General features: G+C 38.0%; 1 protein-coding gene across 2 annotated transcripts in view; it reads left to right on the forward strand.

Annotated features, from left to right (window-relative positions):
- STXBP4 (syntaxin binding protein 4) overlaps nt 1-18,430 on the forward strand; it is a 150,597-nt gene extending 132,167 nt beyond the window's left edge. For both annotated transcript variants that reach the window (XM_058675272.1, XM_058675271.1), the window contains exon 18: nt 17,050-18,430. In XM_058675272.1, coding sequence (XP_058531255.1) covers nt 17,050-17,164 — 115 coding nt within the window. In that variant the 3' untranslated portion in view covers nt 17,165-18,430. The remainder of the gene's footprint in view (nt 1-17,049) is intronic.
- Nucleotides 18,431-22,890: the final 4,460 nt, after the last annotated feature.

The following is a 22,890-nucleotide window of genomic DNA, read 5'->3' on the forward strand; positions in this document are numbered from 1 at the left end:
AGAGTTGTTAATTGTTGAGAGCCTCTCATAGAACTCTAAACACAGTAGGTCATTAAGAAATATTTAGTAGTTTACAATTTTGAGATGGCAGTGTTAGTGGAAAAACAAATCCTGAAAAGCACTTCAATGTTAAAAGAATTGAGAAGGATTTAAGGATGAACTCAGTACAAAACTGAGCAAGGTGTCTTCATGGTATATTTTTTTCTTGTGGTCTAAGCAAAAAGTGCCAAATGACATAAAGGTGTATTTTATAGTACATGAAGAGGACGAAATTTTTGTAAAGAGAACCTAGGAATTCAATGTGCAAGTTATGGTTAGCACTAAACTAATTACTTCCCAAATCACTTCTGATTTGTCAGTTAGGTTAGCATCCTTAGTTCCTAGAGAGTTCAAACCACTGCCATGCAATTGTAACAGGAAAATAAAAAGGAAAAAAAAAAGCCACATTTAAATTTAATCTAGGTACTACATGGTGTCCAATAGCCAAGCATATTTATGTGCTGTATTTTCTGTGCACTGAACAATTTAATCATGTATCAGTGTAGAAAACAGATGTTGTTTGGCACTTATTAGTGGTGCTTGAGTAGTGGTAAGCTCTGTATTGTCTCTAGCCATGCCTTTTTCCCAAAATCAAATGCATATTTAAAGGAAGGAAAATCAGTATGCACTATTGGTTGGGGTTCTGCACTCACAGACCTTTGAGAAATACCAATAAGTGAGACTGGGCCCTATAGGGAACTTATTGACCAATAAGTGAGACTGGGCCCTATAGGGAACTTATTGATCAAAGCTTAGGATGAACATGAGAAATAACTAGGGCTATATGAGAAACAGGCACAATTGGCCATTACAAAGACGAAAGAGGTAGCAAAAGATGGCTAGGGTTGGTTTGTCTTGTTGCCTGGTACCCTCTCAGCCAAAACCACTGTCTCTTACAGAATGGAAGAGTAGCCTTAGGTTTAACTCCTGTGGCAAAACAGAAAAGCATCCGAGGAGAGGAGATGAATGAGAAAAAGTCAGTAAGGCCTTGGCTGCCCAGAGATCTTACAGTTCCTGTGGAAGGAGTAGAAAGACACTGTACCTTAATCTCCTTCACTCAAAAAATACACCCCAAAGGCTATGTTTTGAAGCCCGTGAGTTCTCTTCATTGACGTTAATCTGGATGCATAAGGAAAGTAGGAAAGAGATGACAAGATAAATTTGTTCTTCTAAAGACATCGGTGAATATCATCATTTCATGTTGTAGCTGAAGATGCTGCTTCTTAAAGAAGACAAACTCAGCAATAACTGCAGGGCTGAGACACAGATCCCCCAACCCTCTGCATACACGTCTCCCCCCGCACCACCTCTCCTTATTTTATGGTAGTTTGCCAACATGTGACATGAAAGACATTTAGGACAGATCTTGATTTAGATAGAGCTCTATCCTTTATCCATTTTGAAATAGCAGAATAACAGTGTGGTTCTAAGAATTAGTAATTATCGCCTAAAGATTAGAAAGGTCAAAGAGTAAGAATGTTAAAATCTAACAGTGTTGCCAGTGTTTCCTTCAAGTCTCATGAAGGAACTGGGTGCTAGTCATGAGCTACTTCCTGTTGTTGAGCTTAGTCCCATTCAGGCACCAAGACCTAGATTAGTTTAAGATGAAAATCTTATTTAATAACTGTTATCTACTTCTCTACCTTCTTTTACAAAGCCTACTGAACCAAATAATGAAGAACATTCATCTTCAGACATTATACAGTGAGTTCTACCAGAGATAAGAAGCTGTAAAAAGCCATACTACAGTCATAACTGTCATCTCTTGCTGTCCTTGGTTGTACCTGTGTCCCCCTTCATCTGCTCTCTCCATTGTCTCTTCCACACAAGCTACCCTCACCCAGGTGTTGTTGAGCAGAACAAGATGATGAATAATCTGGCTAATATCAGTTGCATGTAATTGTCCTGCAGGGGTTCTTAGGTTAGTTAAGCAAATATGTTCTGATTCACGGAGATTTGATTATAGGAAGGTCTCCTGTTTTAAGGAAAAAGCATGGAGTTTGGATAGAGAGAAACTTGGGTTCAGGTGCTGATGTGTCTGCACAGTGCTGAATGACTTTAGGCACACTTTTCTAACCTCTCTGGTCTTTAATTTTCAGATTTATATAATAATAAGTGTATATGCGATCCATAGGGTTTCTGTCCATCACAACTAAAATTTGAGCATGATTAGTGTATAGCTTTTGACGTAGCAGTGGTTCATTTACCAGATGAATGATAGTTTGGGGGCTGAAAAAACAGATAATGAACTTAGATCATTGCTTCTATAACCTCTGCTTAGAAAGCAGTAACTGAGGTGACTGTCCCGGAAATTGAATTGTAACATCTGATGGAAGCCAAGCCTCAGGCAAGGGAATAACTGTCAGTGTATCCAAGCACTGTCCATAGAAACAGTCTTCTTGGAATATTCGGCGACATCCACATGTCCGCTGAACATCTATTAATACTTTGTCCTGTACCACAGTTCTGTTGCAAGCAAAGAAAGTACTTCGCCCGATATAAACAAATATCATCACCTTGGCATAACTAAAGCCAATGTTTCATGGAAACAATAAACACGTATGTGATTGTGTGCCAATTGTGAATGCATATATGCATGTAGTTAGCCAAATTGTTCTTATTCTGTCTATATATTTATGCATCTATAAATATAGATATTTCCAACTTTTGTTTTTCACATAAAGAGAGGGAATTGCAACATTCTTAAATTTAATGACAAAATGCCTGTTATCTGGGTACAGCAGGTTAAGGCTCCCATTTGTAACACTGGCATCCTGTATCAGAGTGCCAGTTGGAGTTCTGACTGCCAACTCCCTGCCTGGAAAAGCAGAGAATGCTGGCCCAAGGACCTGCACCCCTGCCTCCCACATGTGAGACCTGGATGAAGTTTCTGGCTCCTGGCTTTGTCTGCTGTGTGGCCCAGCCCCAACATTGTAGGCATTTGGAGAATGAGCCAGCAAATGGAAAATTCTCTTTCTCTCTCTCTGTCATTTTGCTTTTTAAACAAATAAAATAAATCTTTACAAAATGTCTGTTTTCAGAGCAGGTATTTGACCCACAGTTAAAGCAGCAATCTGCACTCTCTCATTTTGTGTCAGAGTATCTAGGCTCTGCCACCTATTCCAATGTCCTTCTAATCATACCCTGGAAAACAACAGGTTTTGGCTCAGGTGGTTGAGTTCCTGCCACCAATATGGGAGACTGAGTTTTGGTTCCCATCTTTGCTTCGGCCCAGCCCTGGATGACGGTGGCAGTTGATGAACCAGTTGATGGATGCTTTCTCTCTCTCTCTGTCTTTATGCCACTCCAGTGGATGAAATAAAATAATTTTTAAAAATATTTTTTGTCTCAAAGGTGCTATAATGATTTACTCGATTATAATCACTTTTCTACCTAACATGTTCCCTTTGATGTTGTATGTTACTATTACAGGTTTACAGTAATCTTTTGATATTATTTCATTTTAGAAGTTCATACTTTTCTATATATGACATAGTGTAACAAAGTTATAAGAGTAATATTTCAGTGATAATTTAAACATTATAGATTATATGTAATTGTTCGTAGCTCGTGGTTTTTATTATACTCATATTTCTATTAAGATTTACTCTGATCAGTTATCATACTGGCATTAATTGTGTACTTTTGAATAGTAGATTTCACCAGAATTTTCCGATTAAAATGGTATTTATTCTTCTCACTCAGTTTCAGAATATCTCAAGCCTAGTAGGTGCTGGATTATTCTTGCATGCTCTCTCTTTGTCTCTCATAAAGTTTCTGTCAAGCTAGGAACTGAAGAGTGTCTCAGTGAGATGACTGGAATATCTGAACCAGACACACTCACAAGGCTGTTGTCAGGTGGCTTCAGATCCTCACCATGTATGGGACTCGTGCTCATGATATGGCAATGGATGATAGAGTCAAAAACAAAAGCTGAGGCAGTATCTTTCATAACCATGAGTAAGTGACACACCTGCCATGTGCTGTTGGCCACACAAGCCAAGCCTGGAATGTAGGAGGCAGCTTCACAGGACTGTGAAGACCAGAAGGTAGAGACCATTGGGAGCCATCTTAGCAGATGACTACCAGAATGTGGTTTCACAGCGTAACATATGTTAAACTACATGTCTATTATAAACAGTAAGATATTCTCAGTACAAAATACTTGCTTTGAATATTCACTTGTATTTTTGGCAGTTTTTCAACTAGCTATAATTACTTGTTTTTAGAAATTGCTTAAATGTGGTTTATAATTCTCCATGTGTTAGTTTGAGTTGATATGCCCTTATTTCAGAGCCTAAAATCTGAGATTTTGTTCTTCATGTTAGAAATTCCATTTCGGCAAGAATCAAAATAGCAGAATAGGGTAAGGACACATTTAAACAGGCAGAGAAATATTAGCCAGTGTAAACCAAAGGGGGTACATTCCAGGAAACAGAAGAGAGCAGAACAACAGCAGAGGGGCACCTGGAGACTGACAGACACAGGAAAGCAGCAGACACAACAGTGTAGTGTTGTAATGACTGATATCCCAGCGGTATTCAATGAACAGCAATCCGAACTGCACCAGCACCCAGAACTACACCAGCAACCAGGTGGGAAGAACTTCCATCGGAAGCTCAGGAGGTGAACCCAGACAAAGAACTGCCTGTTCTGGTCTGTTTGATTTGACCAGGAGCAGAAACAGAGCAACAGATCCCAGATGCGCAGTGGGGGAACAGATTGGATATCATAGCCCAGTCTGCCCCCTAGAGCCGTATTGTCTGCCATTTTGTTTAAGAAGGCAAGGGCTATGGACAGTACTTGTGCATGCACTGAACTGGGAGGAAACCCACTTCTGCATCAGCGAACTGCAACTACGTGGCATCCTACAGGTTCCACCCAAGATAAGTCTGAGTAGCCCTCAGACTTAATGGCCAGCAGATCAAGAACTCTAGTAGTGGTACATTAAGTGCCATTTCATATGGTGACAAAGAACTTAAGACTGCAGAGACAGTAGTGAGCTGCGCATGCACTGAGCTTGGCAAGAACTCACTGAGCTCAGTGCATTGCACTGGTCCCACAGGAAAATATTACCAACTGTCACATCATACAGGTCAAAATAGGTCCATGTGGCCCTCAGACCTAACGGCTAACAGGTTCCAGCAAGATTAGCACCACCAACAACCTAGCTATATAGGACACTTGGTATCTCCCTAATCCTGGGACCTGCTCCCACCGGAAGTGGGATGCAATGGTGCAACCTCAGCATGGCATCATAGGAAGTGGAGACTGGTGATCCAGGATCTGGGGCTATGGAGACCATGGTGGTAATCTAACATAAGAACCCAGACCTGGAACTCACTGGAGGGAGTGGCACAATGACTGCAAATATATCAACTGCAATAAGTAAAATCAAACTGCAGACCTGTGGGTGACACAGCTTAGAAACCTGCCCCAAGGAGAAGAATCTGATAACCAGAAGTATAATAACCAAGAGCAAAAGAAGAGACAAAGGCAATATGAATATTACTGAAAACTCCCCTGCAAAGGAGCGAAATCCTGTGCCAACCTCAGAATTAACTGAGGAAGACATCGAGAAAATAGGGGATATAGATTTTTAAACACTTGTTATAAAATTTCTTATCAACAACTAGAAGCACATAAAGCAGGCATTCAAGGAATTAAAATAATATGTCACACAGGAAATGAATCAAATGAAAGCTGATATATCAGAAATAAAGAATACAATGGAGCAAATTAAAAGTACAGTGGGGAGTCTCCAAAATAGAATGAAGGAGGCAGAAGAAACAATCTCAAAATTAGAAGATATTTCTTGTCACCAGGGGGAATCAAACAAAAAGCTGGAAGCAAAGCTGGGTCAAGCTAAAAAAAAAAAAAACTATCCTAGAATTGAAAGACACTATTAAAAGGCCAAATGTAAGAGTTATGGGAGTCCCAGAAGATGCAGAAAGAGAAGCTGGGTTTAAAAATGTGTTTAATGAAATAATAAGGGAAAATTTCCCTAATCTGGAGAAACAATTGGGTAACAACATCCGGAGGGGCACAGAACTCCCAACAGGGTTGAACAGAAGCGATCTTCACCAAGACACATGATCATCAAACTCTCCTCAATCGAACATAAGGAAAAGATTCTTAAATGTGCACGTGAGGGGATCCAGCAGCGTGGCCTAGCAGCTAAAGTCCTCGCCTTGAAAGCCCTGGGATCCCATATGGGCGCCGGTTCTAATCCCAACTGCTCCACTTCCCTTCCAGCTCCCTGCTTGTGGCCTGGGAAAGCAGTTGAGGACGGCCCAATGCATTGGGACCCTGCACCCGCGTGGGAGACCTGGAAGAGGTTCCTGGTTCCCGGCTTCGGATTGGCACAGCACCGGCCGTTGCGGCTCACTTGGGGAGTGAATCATCGGACGGAAGATCTTCCTCTCTGTCTCTCCTCCTCTCTGTATATCTGGCTTTGTAATAAAATAAATAAATCTTTAAAAAAAATGTGCACGTGAAAAAAGTCAACTGACATATTAAGGAATACCAATTAAACTCACAGGAAACTCTACAGTCAAGAAGAGAATGGAGTGACATATTCCAGATTCTAAAAGCAAAAATTTCAGCACAGGATAACATATCCAGCAAAACTTTCCTTTGTCTTTGAAAATGAAATAAAATTCTTCCACAGTAAAGAAAAGTTAAAACAATATGCCTCTTCCAAACCTGCCTTACAAGTGATACTTAAAGATGTTCTCTTGACAGAGAAAAGGAATAGCACCCACCAAACCAAAGGCAAATGCAAAGAACATCCCAGCAAAATAACAACAGAAGATTAAATGACCAACCCATTGCTAAAACGACAGGACCAAATTATCACCCATTCATATTAACCCTGAATGTAAATGGCTTAAACTCATCAATCAAACATCATTAGTAGATTGGATTTAAAAAAAACAAAACCCATCTATTTGTTGCCTATAGGAGAAACATTTCACCAACAAAGATCAGCGGCAACTCTTATCTCATGGATTTTGATTTTTTTGTTAATTTCATCTCTTCAAAACACTTTCTTCTGATTAAACTCTTCAGTGATTCATAGATAATACAGTAGCATCATTTTCTTCAAGAAGGCTCTTGATTTTTATTTCTTCAGTGACACATTACTCATTCAGTAGTATGTTATTTAACTTCATGGTGTTGTTAATTTCTTTTTTTTTTCTTACTGTTGTTGATTTTGTTTTGTGGCTTTTCATTTAAAGGGATGTATAGTAACCGTGTAATGAAGACTATCATATGTAGCAGCATGTTACTTAACTTCATGGCATTGTAACTTTCTATTTTTTTCCCTGTTGTTGATTTTGTATTGTGGCTTTTCATTTAAGGGGATGTATAGTAACTGTGTAATGGAGACTATCATATCCAGATGTGAGGATACAATGCAGTATGCATCTCTACTTCCAGACTAAAGATTGACTCCCAGTGAAACTTAACTATATCTTGACAATATGATGCTGGACTCTCTGCCATTGTCCATACCCACAATGATGAACATATAGCTATGTATGAAGAACTATACTATAGTAATGATATAGAGGGACTCAGTGGATAGAATGGGGAGGAAATTGGGGAGGGTAGAAGGGAAATCCCTGGGCCTATGGAACTGTATCATAAAATGATAACAGTAAAAAGAAGTAAAAAAATAGAAATTCCATTTCCCTTTACACAGTAGGTATCAGAACATTACAATTGCGTGTCAAGAGAACCTAGGGAGTCTATGGGACTTTTTTAACACGACAAAAGTTTCTGTCTAGAACAAAGAAAGCAAAGAAAACAAATCGATTTCAGCTCATACCCACTTTTGTCATTTGATAGTGGCTTAGAGACCACCGCAAGTGTTTCGTGAATTTAGAAGCCATACTCAGCCTCGGTGATGTATGCCTTGATCAGTAAGAGGTGTTAGCCATGTGTGCAGGGGCAGAAATAGTATATAGAGCCCACCACATTTTTGCAACCATGCTCTTTCAGAGCCTGTTGCTAACCCAGGAACCACTCCCCCACCCCCGAAATGAACAGTACTAATGGTACAACTGTTAGGTTGGCATAACCAAGTACTTTGTTCTGAGATATTCAGTACTTGAAGGCTGTACTTTCATGGCTATAAAGTATAACTAACATTTAATAGGTGTGGCTTTTCTCATTTCAATGTCCAATAATTTAATTCCAATATTTTGTAATGATCCTAAATGATTATCTGAACTTGGAATACAATTACTTGTTAGGTTGTTCACAAATTGTCAAGAATGTGGATTAAAATGGATATATTGACAGAGTTTTCACTGTCAATTTACTTTGTTAATCAAAAGCCTTAGTTGCATCGTAGCATCTCATTTATTAAATTAAGAAAAAAACAGAAAACACTAAAGAGAAGAATTTGGCACTATGATTTTAGTCCCTAACTTTACTTTTCAAGTACAGTGTATTTTAGGTAATTCCAATAGTCTTAGCAATGAGGGAGGTTAGAGAGGGGAGAGTGGGGAGGACAGAGTGGTTTTGGATTAGAAATGAAACACTGCTACTACTTTCAGCTTTCCCTACATGGTCGGCAGATTGTTTCTGTCTCACCTAAGTGGACACTGTCAGAAGCCCTCCCTCTGAAGACCTCATTAGTGTGGCTGCTTTGGTTCGTTTTCGATGAGTTAGGAAATGTCTTCTGACAGACTCATAAATTCTAAGGTTCATCTGATGAGGTATCAGGACAATTTCTATGCAGCTGACTTCAGGCTAGATAAGGAAAGTATGTGTAGGCTCCTCATTATCTTCTACACACACAGGAATCCTGAGCATTCCATTCTTACTCAAACTATAACGAAGAAATTGGCAGTGGACTTCATGAAGGAAATATGGACCTTTTCAATATTTTTCCCCAAACTTAGCTAAGAATAAATGTTAAGGCTCTGAAATCACCAATTTGGATATCAGAGCTGTAACCATCTATGTGATAAACAGTTTAGAGTATCCATTACTCAACATAGGGCATCAAATGCATAGCAATGGGCTATTTGCAAAATGAATGAGCAAGCAAAGGTTGGAGGAAGCAAATATTAGGAATAAATAAAATAAAGAAAGAACTTAGTATCAGGCAGACCTGGGTTCTAATGTTTGTGCTGCCACTTTCTGAATGTGACCTTGGCATTAGTTAAGTTTTTTCAGCTGTCAGTTCCCTCTATTCTCATTCACAAACAAGGATAATTTGTTATCTCCTAGACTCTTTGAAAATTGAATTAAATTAATTGTTTAAGCCCCTAACAAAATGCCTGGCACAGAGTGATTGTCTGCTTCCTTCCCTTATTGTATACTACTACTATTGCCCATGAAAGAGTTTTAAATGGTGCACTTGCACAGCTGCAGATAAAAACCAGTAGCCAAGAACTGCACTCATGCCATTCTCTGGCCAGTCAAAAGCCCTGGAATAGGAGCAGAGAGTTTGCATTGATCAAGAGCCTGAGACAGCTTGCTTTGGATTTTCTATAAATACTTATAAAGAGGTGTAGGCATGTGAGACACTGTATGAGAAATTGTCATTTAAACGAAAGGCCAGCCAGCTGGCTTGGGTTATTCAGAATGGCAAAGCCACTGAAATGAATAAAACATCTAGATCTAGACAGCCAACATCAAACTCTTCCCTCCCCCCCCCCGTCCCCCGCTTAACCAGTGACAGGTGCATTAAGCATGAAGCTTTTTTTTTCTTTAGCATTTCATTGGGATGTTATAAGCAAATTCTCTGAGATTGCATAAAGTACTTTGGAATCCCATCACCTTCCTGGGATTATACTTTTATTTCATCAGATGAAGAATTGTTTCTGCCTCTAGAACCCTTTATATAAACATCAACAAAACACATCCTCCTCCACATTTAGCTGCTGTATTAATCTGCTAAAGGCTACTGTAAGAAATCATCACAAATGAAAGAGAAATAAGACAAACTTTTTACTCTGTGTGGGTGATGACATTGTTGGAATGGTCAGTAGTAGGGACTTTTATTTTTTGTTGTCTAGATATAAGATTCATTGGGAGTCTATCTTCTTTCCTATTAGAGATGCCTGCTGTTTATTTTCCTTGATTCCTGTTAGTCTGGTCTCAATTACATCCTTTGTTTGAGGGATTGCATGTGTGTGTGTATGTGTTCTCCTTTTTTTGTTACATATTTTTGATGGAAGTTGTCTTATATTAGAGCAAAAATAGGATATCTGTGCTTTTGGAACTGGCTGATTTCGCTTAGCATAATAGTCTCCAGTTGGGTCCATTTGGATGCATATGATTCGTGTTGAAAATTTTCTGTTTTTCTCCCTGTTGTGAACTGTGTTCACTGGTCTGTATTTAAGGGGATGTACAATAGAAGCGTAGTGGAGCCTGATATGTTCAGGTATGGAGACAAAGTGCAGGATGTCTCTATGCATCCAGACCAAAGATGGACTGCCAGTGAAACAGCTGAAAATATCCTGAGTAGGATGCTGGACTCTCCGACATTGTCCATGCCTACAATGTCAGGAAACATTTCAGTAACAGCGTGGTGGACTTATGACTGTCCGTGAAGGACCACCCATTGTAATACTAATCAGTGGCGAGGGAAGGGAACTTGGGGAATACAGAAAATCCCAGAGCCTATGGACCTGTATCATAAAGCAATAATAAAAAAAATAATTTTAAAAGAGAAGGAACTACCACAGAACAGCTTGCTTGAACAACAGAAATCTTTTTCTTAGGATTCTGAAGGCTGGAAGTCCAAGTTTAGAGGTGCTAGCAAAGTTGAAACCACTCTTCTTTACTTCTCACTGTGTTCTCACATGTCCTCTTTGTGTGTTTGCACAGGGTGAGATCTCTCTGGTGTCTCTTCCTCTTGTAATGACATGAAAACTATAAGACCGGTGTCCCACCCCCATCACTTCAACTAATCCAGTCTCCACAGACAGCCACATTAGGAATTAGGACTTTAACATGAATTTGGGAGGGACAATGTTCAATCCACAACAGTTGCTTCTCCTTTAGATTACTTTCACTAAGACCATCTTTTTCATCTTTCATTAGATTTTCTCCGTTGTATTGTCATATACAATCCTTCTTCCTAAACCTTCATTGAGTTTTAAGCAAATCTTTCATATTGATTCCTTGTCTTTGTGAGAGGAGCAGTTGAGAAGAGCCGTGTGGTAGGCAGATTAATAGCCCCTTCAATGACATCCATATCTTTATCTGTAAAACTTGTGAATATATTTTGTTATATGGCAAAGGGATACTGTAGGTGAAACTGTAATTGCTAAGTAGCTGACTTTAAACTAGAGAAATAAGCCTGGATTATCCAGGGGTGTTCTACCTAAACAGACAAGTCTTTAATGGTGGAATACACAAGCAGAAGAGAGTTAAGGAAAAAAAAGATCTAACTACAAAATAGAATCCAATGTTATGTCAAGATGCTTTGTTGCATAGGCCAGGGAATGTGAGTGAGGATGGATTCTCCTTTACAACTTCCAAAAGGGAATGTAGCTTTGACAATACTTTGATTGTAACCCTGTAAACCCATTTCAAACTTGTAAACTACAGAACTATAAGTTAGTAAACTTGTGTTGTTTAATAAACCATAAAATTTGTGTTACTTTGTAAGTGAAATTAAAAATTAATGCAGAAATATTAGAGGCAGAAATGGCAGATTTATGGTACACCCAGAATATGTTAGCCATAATCTACTACTTCACTGTCAAGGCAAGTGTTGCATGATCTTATAGATTAAGAACTGGAATTCCCAGTGTAATTTTCTCAGAGACCCAAAGGTAGTCCATTTGGTATGTGCACAACCCAGAGTTTCATTGGTACCATGGCTGCATAGTCAATAAGAAAGGTCTGAGTCCTTCCTCTGCTATTATTTGGCCTTGGACAGGGTGTTTAAACTCTTTGAACTTCCATTATTTCTCGTGTAAAAATTATAGAGAAAAATAAGAGATGTGTGAGAGAAATGAATGGGGGAAATCAGTGTCCAGGTACACTTTAAAGTAGAAAATACTTACATGCTATACAGTCTTACCCAGCTGCCACATACCTAAACATCTGTATCAAATGAAATATCTGAACATAAATGGAGCCAGAGGTCTTCTTCCTTAATACCTACACTTTGTGACTAAGCATTATTATTAGTCAGGTGCCTCTGTGAAAATATCCATTGCACTATTGGCAGTCAGATGCCTACAAATGTGATTTTGATTATATCATCGTCATTTCCAAGACTGGAAATCCCAGTGTAGTTAAACCAGCTAGTAAGTATTAGGAATAAGGAGCAAGAAGAGCTAAAAACTGGATCACTTACCATCACATTTACTTTAGTCTGGTAGGTTTTATGCTGTAATGGTGAAAACAAGATTTGTTCAACAAATGGCATTTCTTTAATATAAATAATTATGCCTTAACATATAAAAAATTTACCTTACTGCTTGGGCAGCTGCCTCCTGATAAGAACTGTATAATATGGAATGGAGAATATAAACTTTTTTGGTTAACACTTACCAAAAAATCTATGAGGAGAAAGTACACATATATCAACTATCCAACCCTATATAAATGTTTATTAGGAGCTCATAGTCCAGTTTATTGATTTCCTATTATTGTCAAAAACAAGATTCATTTTGAAGAGTTACCCAAGGTTGGCATCTGTGATTGTAGAGCTGTTTCTTTGAAGACTTGCTTAGGATATTTTCACTCTTTACGATAATGAACAGTATATGATTTGAAAAGCTATTATTTATATTTTTCATATTTTTTCTCAACGTTTCTTTTTGGTTTTTGTCTTTTGTGCCTAATTCAGAAATTTTTTCTCAGTACTCTGTGTGAGTCTTATATAGCTTTAGATGCATGTCATTTTATACTTTAGGCTTGGACATTTTTTCTTTTTGGTTAATTGGATAGTTGAAGATTTCAAAAAATATCATTTTTAAAGAAAGGAATATAAATAGGTAATGAAAATAAATTTGTCTTGAAGACTCTAAGGATTTGAATGAGTTCATGCTAACTTTTGATCAGAGCCTCACTGGATTTCCAATTGCCTAATTGCAAAATCCTCAAAGTGTTCTGTGGCATTTATAATACTCACTAATGAGTAGTATACATTTTTTGTTTTAGGATCCTGTTTCCAAAATTATATGAGAGGGGCTTCATCTAGGCCATTGGGAACAAAATGCCTGTGATGTTCTCTGAAACATATTGGCAATGGGTATTTCCTTCTACCAGTCTGTGGTTCATCTCATAAGCATTGTCTGTCGCAAGAGCACATGTGCCTTGGCATGGTTTGCTGATGTTTCCATAATTTCATTGACAGGTTCATGTGGTGTTGTTCTTTAAAAATTGGGATTACTTTTTTTTATTATTATAAATCTTTCTTGTGATTACAACTTGCGGTCTATGACCAGTTGTACAACTATCCAGTCATTCAAAATTACTACTGCCTAAAATAAGTTGCATTCATATATATATATATATATAAATGTATCATTGTTTTCTTGTTCATTTAAATACTATGTACATAAAATTACTCAAAAAAAGATGTTGAAAGTTAATTAACTTTGGCTCATTATCCTGCATGTTAAATATGACAAAATAATACATGCAAGTCTTGTTAAATTTACAATAACATTTGTATATTTTTGTAGACATTTATATGCATATATTCACATGTATATAATGTCATCTATAATGAAAGATTAACAAAAAGTATTTCTTCATCACCAATAGCTGCAAGAATGAATTTCTACAAAACTAGTAAACTTTTTGCCTTTAAATTGCTTTTTGCTTAACAGACTATCCTACATTTTTATTTTGAACGCAAGCATTTTGCTCCTCTAGCTAAGAGATAAGAAACATAAGGAGGGTAATTATAATGGGATTTGAGTAATTCACTTACATTTCTTTGCAAATAAAACAAACCATATTTTCTTGTTTTTTTATAAGCTCTGAGAGATGTCTTTCAATATTCTAATACTATTTTTTAAAAACACAATACTGTCATCTTCCCAGAGTGAATGTTACTGTTTGCCAACAATAGATTTGGCAACTATTCAAAAGCAGGAATTCAGGGACTGTTTTGTTTTTGAGACTTTGAAATTGTCTGAATTGCTGTTGACTGCTATCCAAATCAGGTCAGACGCACTATCTCTGCAGGAGTACTTGCCAGAAGTACTGTATGTTCAAATGGAAGCCTCTCATCTTTGTCAGCTTCATTTATTTTCCAGCCCTCCAAGTTTCTCTTACCAAATAGAAACACTTCCCTTTATGAACCATGAGATCTTTATTAACCGTGTGGAGTCAACCAAGCTGATGTATTTTGTCTCCTCTCAGCTAAATTACCAAGCACGCAAATAAGAGAGAAAATATTTCTAATACTAGAATGTTCTCCAAGCCAGTAAATGTGGGATTATCTCATCATACCAATTATGTCAAAACTCTTTAGCCACAGTGCTCACCAGGACATAAAACTGAATGGGAAACTCAAAACTGGCCCCATTCGAGTGTGATAGGGAAAATTCCAGATTTTTCTTGCAGTAACCAGGAAGCCATAAATACCAGCAAAACTACCTGTAATCATATATTGAAAATTAATACTTGCCATACACTTGACATGCATTAGCTGAGTTGCAGAAAGACTGTGTCACTGGTTCTGAATGTATTTATGAGTTCAAAGTGTGAACTATGTATGTGAAGTACAGCATGTATCAGTCTATATTAGTCTAGTGCTTTAGTTTATTTTTTCTAGTGAATAGCATCATAATTGCATGTTTAATGCTTAGGGCTGTATATGTTTTTAAGCATATATAAAGAAGTATAAATATAAGATCAATAAGGCATTGTATTTGGAGTAAGAACAATTGCTTATTTATTGGTTTTAATAAGTGCTTAATGTCATCTGCTGGCAAATGCCTTTCTCATGGTACTTTCTAATATTTATTGTTAAGAATCTCGCTACATTTTTATCTCAAATATTTCTCTGTTGATTATTTTAAATTACCAGTTTAATACAATGTCCACATACAGGTAGTATTTAGTGTTTTAAGCGTAAGATTATTATTTGCAAAAAGCCCACTTGCAAGGGAAGGTGCAGTGTCATAGCAAGCTAACACTGTACCCACAGCACTGGCATCCTTATGGGCACTGGTTCTTATCCCAGCTTCTCCACTTCCCATTCAGCTCCCTGCTTGAGACCTGTGAAAGCAGTGGAGGACGGCCCAAGTCCTTGGGCCCCTGTACCCACGTGGGAGACCTAGAGAAAGCTACTGACTCTTGGCTTTGGATTGACTCAACTCCAGTCTGCAGCCATTTGGGAAGTGGACCAGTGGATGTCTCTGATTATCTCTCTCTACAAAATCTGCCTTTCAAATAAAAAATTAATAAATCTAAAAGAAACAAAATACCTAATAGTGAAGAAAGAATTTAAAATAATTTCAATTAGCCTTTCCTGTGGAGTAACATATTGTGAATGTGCTGATAAACATTAGAATTTATGAACCAAGATTTTAAAACAAACAAAACAGTCTTATACTTTTTTCTTTTCATTTTAATCATGTATTTTGTACAGGATGTGTCCTCATTTCACCTTGCAGTGGCATTCTAGCCCTCTTGTATTATACTCATTAGTGTGTCTTTAAACTACTTTGAATTTAGGCAGCTTTCCAGCCTTATAAAGCTTTGAAATGAAGCAGACCTGGCTGAATAAAATGCTTTAGTAAGTTTAGCTTTCATAAGAAATTCCATTAAATCATTTAAAGAGATAATTGTAATGTGAATCATTTGCAAGAGAATAGTGATTCTCTTGTACAGCCTAACCACACTCTGAGCTTTTAAAACTATAAAGATGTCTGGGCCTTGTCACTTTCACCTTGATACTTAAAAAACTTGACCTCCTTTGCTCCATTGTGAAACTATCAGCTATCTTACCATGGAAAGATATATTTTTAATATTGAAACAGAGGTGTTCAACACTATGCATAGAGGGATCTGAACATGTTGAGAGTACAAGACAGAAAACAAACCAAATCGATAATGACAGTGGGACCTCACATTTGTGTTAAAGCCAACATTTTCAGTTGCTAGCCATTCAATAGCTGATGAAGTGAGTGCATTTTTGTGGTAGTTCCCAAGTTGTGTTCTTGGTATGTATTAATAGGGGCATATTAGTTTAGGTAATATTGCAGGTTCTTCGAAACTCATAGAGCAAGCACATCTGGGATATCCTCTGGTAAAGAAACTTATTTGACTTTGCTTAACCCAGTGCTTATCAAACTTACTTGACCATTGAATTCTGTTCTTCATGTACCATCAATTAAAATGTTAGAACATACTTTGGGAAATGTTGCTGAATAACACAGGATATACTTTCAGATCCACAATCCATCAGGCATCATAAATTTAGTTTAAAAAAAAATAGTTCCTGCCCTCAAGGAACTTAATATGCTGTAAAAAGGGATGAAAGTAAAGTGAGAATTTGTAATGTAGTATAAAAATCCATGAGAGCATGGGCAGAAATTAGAAGAAATTGTAAGGAAAATTTGTTCAGGCAGGGAAAAAGATTCTCCGTATTACATGATATGCATTGATCCACAAATCGATTTTTGGAACCAATTTTTTTTAACAAGTAAATGCCAGAGTATGCTTTGCCAGTTAGGAAGATCCATTTGCTGGAGTGGAGAATGAATTAGAAGAGAACTAATTCAGGGAGCAAGCTATTTCAGTGACATGGCCAGTTGCCCTGGAAAAGGAAAGAGGAGACAAATTCCAGGTATGTTTTAGCTAGACTTGGTGACTGAAAGTCAGGTAAGGGAAAAAAGGCATCAAAAATGAAGTACATGCCTGCACTCTTTTTTTGTTTTGTTTTGTTTTGTTTTAGTCAAAGAAGAGGTAATTGTTTTCATTAAATCTTGAACACATCTAAGACTTGTTAGAACTAGCGTATCCAGATCCATCTTCTAGATCTTAACTGCATTTCTTGTTCTTCTCAAGTCATGTTACACAGACCACATCCTGGATCCATCCTGTGATGAGTGTCCTGAACCTGTCTTGCTCAGAGGAGAATGAAGAGGATTGCCCTAGAGAACTTCCTGACCAGAAAAGTTGATGATTTTCTTCAGGAAATGGAGCCCCACGTGGTCTTCTGAACGCCCAGTCTACAAGGATGACTGGAAGAAGGATGGGAAGCACCCAGCCCTGAGATGCAGCACCCAAGACAGAAACGAAACACAGAGTACTTGCTGAAGTATGAAATGGAGACCCTGGATTTGGGCGTGTTTTTGCTAAACTTTATGATATTGCTATGTACGTAAAAGAGCAATCACTACTACACGAGTTCTTTAGATATCTAGTCATGGATCTTGAAGTCACATATTTTTCATATATAAATAGATTTTTATAATTTTATATATAGTTCCTTATAAGATACAGTTTTTTAACTTGGAAATTTATGTGAATGTAATGAAACACTTCATTTATTTGATAATTCACTAAGCTTTTACATTCATATCTTAGGAAAAGATCTCAGCAAGCTTTGGTGATTTGAGAATCTCATTTACACATCTGTCTCGTGGGCTACTGGAAACTGCAAACGTCTTTATGGGAATTCCTAATTTACAAATTGCTTTTCACACCTCATTTTATTTAAACCGTGCAACATGCCTGTGAGGCTGATCGGGTGGGTATTTTTTATTCTAACTTTTCAGAGAGATGCAGTACCATGTCAGAGTGGAGACTCACACCTCAGTCTTCTGATTCCATGTCCAGGCCCTTTTGCCAACACCCTGCTGTCCCTCCACGGGAGGCCACAGTCTAACATGCACAGTGTGTTCATTGATGCAGCAGGCTCCACAGGTGTGCAATCCAGAGAGACTCAGAAGGCACCTTTTCAGTCAAGCATGGCCCCTTCATAATCCCACAATTCTTCTCCCTAAGGAACCTTTCCCCCACATCCCAAATATTCACCAAGTTGGGGCATCATCCTGTGATGTCAGTTCAACAGTCTGCTTTCAATAGCTTGTATTCTTCTGAAGTAAAGAAACTAGCGTGTATGAGTGCCCTGTGCCCTGCTTAGGTTACCCTTGCCAAAGAAACATCTGTGAGGAGTTGGTGAGGAAGGAGTAAGGGTATCCTTTAAATATTGTTGCTCTGCCTGAAGTAAGACAGAGGCCTGGAGCCCAAGTAAAGTAGCCCCCGGTGCTGCCATGCAAACCCAGAACCCCTTGGAGCTTCATGAAAGATGACTGTTCATAACCGCTTCATAAATGAGTGAACTGAGGCACCAAGAGTTCATACATTGAGTTAATGGCATGACCAAGAATCCACCCATATCCTGATGTCCTGTGTCAGTCATTGTTGAATTTTATATATTGTATAATGCATATATATGTATATATATAGTGCTCATGCATACATTCCTGGATTATATTTAGGATTTATGTCTTGAGGAATAATATAGCGTCGAATTCAGACTGACAGACAGTCATTTGCCCTGAGAGAAATTTCAGAATGTCTGGAGAAGACTTCTGTCCGGCCTGACAGCTATTTGAATATTAAGAGGCCTAGGGGAGATACATTTTGAGAGAAGCCCCAGAGAAAGCTGTTTGCTTGCTCCCCCGAGAGGTGAGTAGAATCTCAAATACCCAGAGTTCCTTTTATTAGTATATATAATTGAGGAAATACAGACTTCATATTGTTATCCAATTAATGGCATCACATTTCCCTCCCTGTGCTAGGAATGTTTTCTGAATTGTTTCACTTAAGATCAGGATCTTCAGGCACACATTTCACTGCCACCTCGTCCTTTACTACCCCATTTCTCCCTGTTGCACCAGATACCTGCTTGAAAAGTTTTACGAAAACTATAATAATATTTATGGAACATTTTGTGCCATACTGTAAGCAGTTTGCTTATATTATTTCAGTATTTTCTTAAAAACCACTTCAAGATATAGGAACTGTAATTATCCTTATTTTGGAAAGAAGAAATGTAAGTTTCAAGAGAGTAAGGAGTGCTGGCCTCAGTTTGGTGTAGTAGCTGGGTTCAAGGCAGTACGTAACTCCAGAGCCCATTCGCAAAACCAGGGTGAAAGCTCCTAAGATTCATGGTCTGTGGGTCAGTTTTGTAATGTGGGCAAAAAGCAGTTCCGCACTTTTAGGAACTTGATGGTAGTTTGAACTGACCACAACCTAATTCCCAGGAGAATATGAAAGCAGTGTTCCCTCAGGTTCCAGTTCACCTGGACTTGTTGCTATGGGAGGTTAGCTGCAGAGGTTCAGGATCTGAACTGACTGGACCAGATGGGAACAGTTTGACTCCTTCTGAGTGCTTCCCTCACCTCTACACCAACAAATAATGCCTTAAGAAACATTCAAAGAAATGGTGTCAGAAGCTCTGTTAAAAATACTTTTCTGATACAAATGGAGCCCCCAGATCATTGTTTGATTACACTTACAAAGCTACTCTTTTGTTTACACTCATTAATGTCCTCACCACTGACTGAGATGGTAGGGTTAGAAGGTGTGGATATTATTATGTCCCTCCACCACACTTCATCAGGGTGGGTATCCTTATTCATTGCTTGAACACTACACGAGACTCCAACAATATGGCAGGTACTGTGATAAAGTAGTGGAGTAGTTCATTTTCTGGGTTCTGCCTAATGTTACTTTAAAAAAAAGTATTCTTAGATAGCTAAAATTAAGGAATTTATTAATTGTTGAGTTATAAAGGTACCTACTTTGTTAAAATATCAAGTACTATGAAAGTAAAAAGTAGCAGCTTTAGCATCTTATTTTCCAGAGGTAGCCATCTCTAATGCATAGGTGCATATTTTTACTCAAATAGTCCTATCATTAACCAGCTTACTTTTCACTTAGTTATTATGGTCATCATGTGTCAAGCAAAAATGTCTTAAACTGTTGCTACCCAGATAATATATAATCCATGTAATCAATTTGGTTAGTGAACTATTTGGATGTTTTAAATTGTCTTTTGTTATGAACATCCGTATATGCATTAAACCATTTTCCTTATCTGTCTCCACTCTCTAGTGCCAATATGTGATTAGTGTGAATACATTCAGAAAAGTAAATAACTGCATCAAAGTATAGCCAAAACCAGGTGAAAGATATACTTATTTTAGTATTGGTAAAAGGGTAGGCATTTGGCTTAGTAGTTACGATGTCACTTGGAAAGCCCACACCCTATATTATAGTTGCTGGATGCAAGTTCTGGCTTGGTCCCAATCCCAGCTCCTTGCTAATGTGTACCATGGGAGCCAGCAGGTCAGCAGGTGATGGCTCCATTGATTGGGTTTTTGCCAACTACACCAGAGACCTGATTGAATTCACAGCTTCCAGCATTGGCATAATCCAGTCACAGCCATTGTGGACATTGAGGGACTGAATGAGCAGGGCTTTCTCTGTGTATGTGTCTTTAAAACCTATAACAAGAAAAATGTGTAAATTTTGATAGATTTTCATACATTCTTCTACATAGAGGTAGGACCAATATGAGAGATATTGTCTAAGAACCTGAATTCTTTATTCATTATGTTTTGAGTTCACGTGAGCAAGAGACTAATGTGAACAGGGCAGTCTAGCAGTGACTAATTCTCTATAAATCAAACTCATCATTGCTGTCATTTGTCCTACTTTACATGGAACAATTAGGAGGATGAACTTCTAAGCAAGGTACCTGGGATGAGAGCCTCCAGTGAAGGGTAACACTCAATGTAAATGTGCCTGTGAGTTTTTGGGGCCTCAGCTTCCCCATCTGTATCATAAGAACCGTAATCCTTTGCCTCCAACCAAACCAGTTCAACTCAACACACATTACCTGAGCAACCTCCCAAATGCCAGAGTACAAAGTTTTGTGAATATTCTGCTTAGCTGTGACTCCCACATCAAGAATATTATCAATTAAAACATTCCCCTGCCTTCCCTTTTTTCTCAAAGAAAAACAAACAAACAAAAAATATCTAATTTTTCCATACAGGAGCAGGAAGAAAGGAGTTTATTTGTTCAAATCCCCTAAAGAAAAACTGTCACTCTCTTAAATTTAAATAATTCCAAAGTAATGTTGAGATGCCTTAACTAGGAAAACAAGGGAACACACTGTATATGAAGCTGCTCCAACAATAAATGTAAAGCAGCTGTCAAAATAGAGAATCAAATGATACTTTCATAAAGCGTTTGCACAGTTATTTAATACTATCTTTTTCTAGGGAGGAAAGGGGTACTTTTTATTTTGTCTGATAAGTGAAATGTAACTTTGTAGAGGGTTTGCACACTTGACATTTTTATAACATGTATATAGAAAGGACCAAACTGACATTGAAACACCTTGCATGCTGTCTTGCATATTTATTTAAGAAGATGAAATGAATTAAACGGAATATGCCTGTGAATCTTAAATGCAGAGATGAGATACCCAAGGTGTTTGAACTACAGCTTTCCACATGTCACGTAATAAGCATGCAACTGTTAATTGTAATGTGTGTAATAGGACATTTTATATTTAAATATATATACCTTTGTTCATTTTTCTGTATGTGTGTTATTGCTTTTACTTTTGGGATTGTGGTTCATTTGAGGAAAAGGAAAAATCAATTCTGTCCTCCCTCCCATTACCCTCTCACCAGCTGATTCTCTCTCCCTTTATCCTGTTCATTTCTTTCACGTTCTGTATGCATTTAGAGTGATCTGTTTTTTGTCCTCAGTAATGGAAGAAATAATGGACATAAGCTCCCTCAGTGCAGACATGTTGACTGTCATGTTCTCCATTGTATTCTCAGGATCTAGAATAGTACCTCCCATAGTAGCTGTACAAGGGCAGAGATTTTTGTTTGTTCGCCATTTTGTATCTTCAGAGTTTGGCATAGTGCCTATCCCATGGTAAGTGTTCAAAACATGTTTGCCAAATGGAATGAGGGATGTGCTATTTGTAAGTAAGACTTAGTTCCCAGTTTAGCTCTGATTCTCTTGTATTCATTTGTTCATTTAAACACCTACCAATACTACTAAGTGCCAGTTTACTAAGGATAAACTAAGAATACACCGTAAGACCAATGTGATGCTGACACTCATATTATTTGTATTCTGTACAAAGGATATGCAACTAAATTAACAAGGCTTTTTCCATTTATTTCCTTACTTTTTCCTTTATCCCAATTTGAACTACTAACTCATTTAATGTCCATTATTGCAAGAAAACATGTAATATCAAAAAACAGTGGAAAGCATGCTTTTTGAGGAACTAGAAAAAAAATATGGTTTAGGTAAAAGGTTTGAAAGTACATATAATGAGGAGGAGCTAGGCTTTCCTACTTCCTAAGAAATAATTCCTCTGCAAGGAGGTAGGAAAGCACAAAAAATGTTGACTGGACTCAAAGGAAAGGGCGTGGACCCCACCTCCTTGGGATAAGTTCCTGGGAGAAGCAGAATTACATTTGCTAGCTTTGAGAACAGAGGTAGGAAGTTGCTCACGTCCCTTAGAATGGAAATGGTTGTAAAAGACTGTCTAGGCAAATGGGGCCTTGGTAAACTTCAGTGCACTTCCTGTAGCGTCAGGTGGTTACCATGAAGCGTCAGCAGGCCCTGGACAGTGATTTCTTCATTCAGTCCCCATGGCTTCTCAGCAGAAATCAGTTTGGACAATGGTATCAGACCATCCAAACCCAGGTACCCTGGCATGGGATCAACCCCTGCTGTGGTATGAATGTTTGTGTCCCCAGAGGTGTTGGTTTTAAGAAGTGAGGACTTTGAGAAATGGGTAAGTCATAGACTCCACCCTCGTGAATGGAATCAGTGCCCCTAAAAAAAGGCTTGAGT

Source organism: Ochotona princeps, chromosome 17 (assembly GCF_030435755.1).
Source record: "Ochotona princeps isolate mOchPri1 chromosome 17, mOchPri1.hap1, whole genome shotgun sequence".
In the NCBI taxonomy this organism is placed as follows: domain Eukaryota; kingdom Metazoa; phylum Chordata; class Mammalia; order Lagomorpha; family Ochotonidae; genus Ochotona; species Ochotona princeps.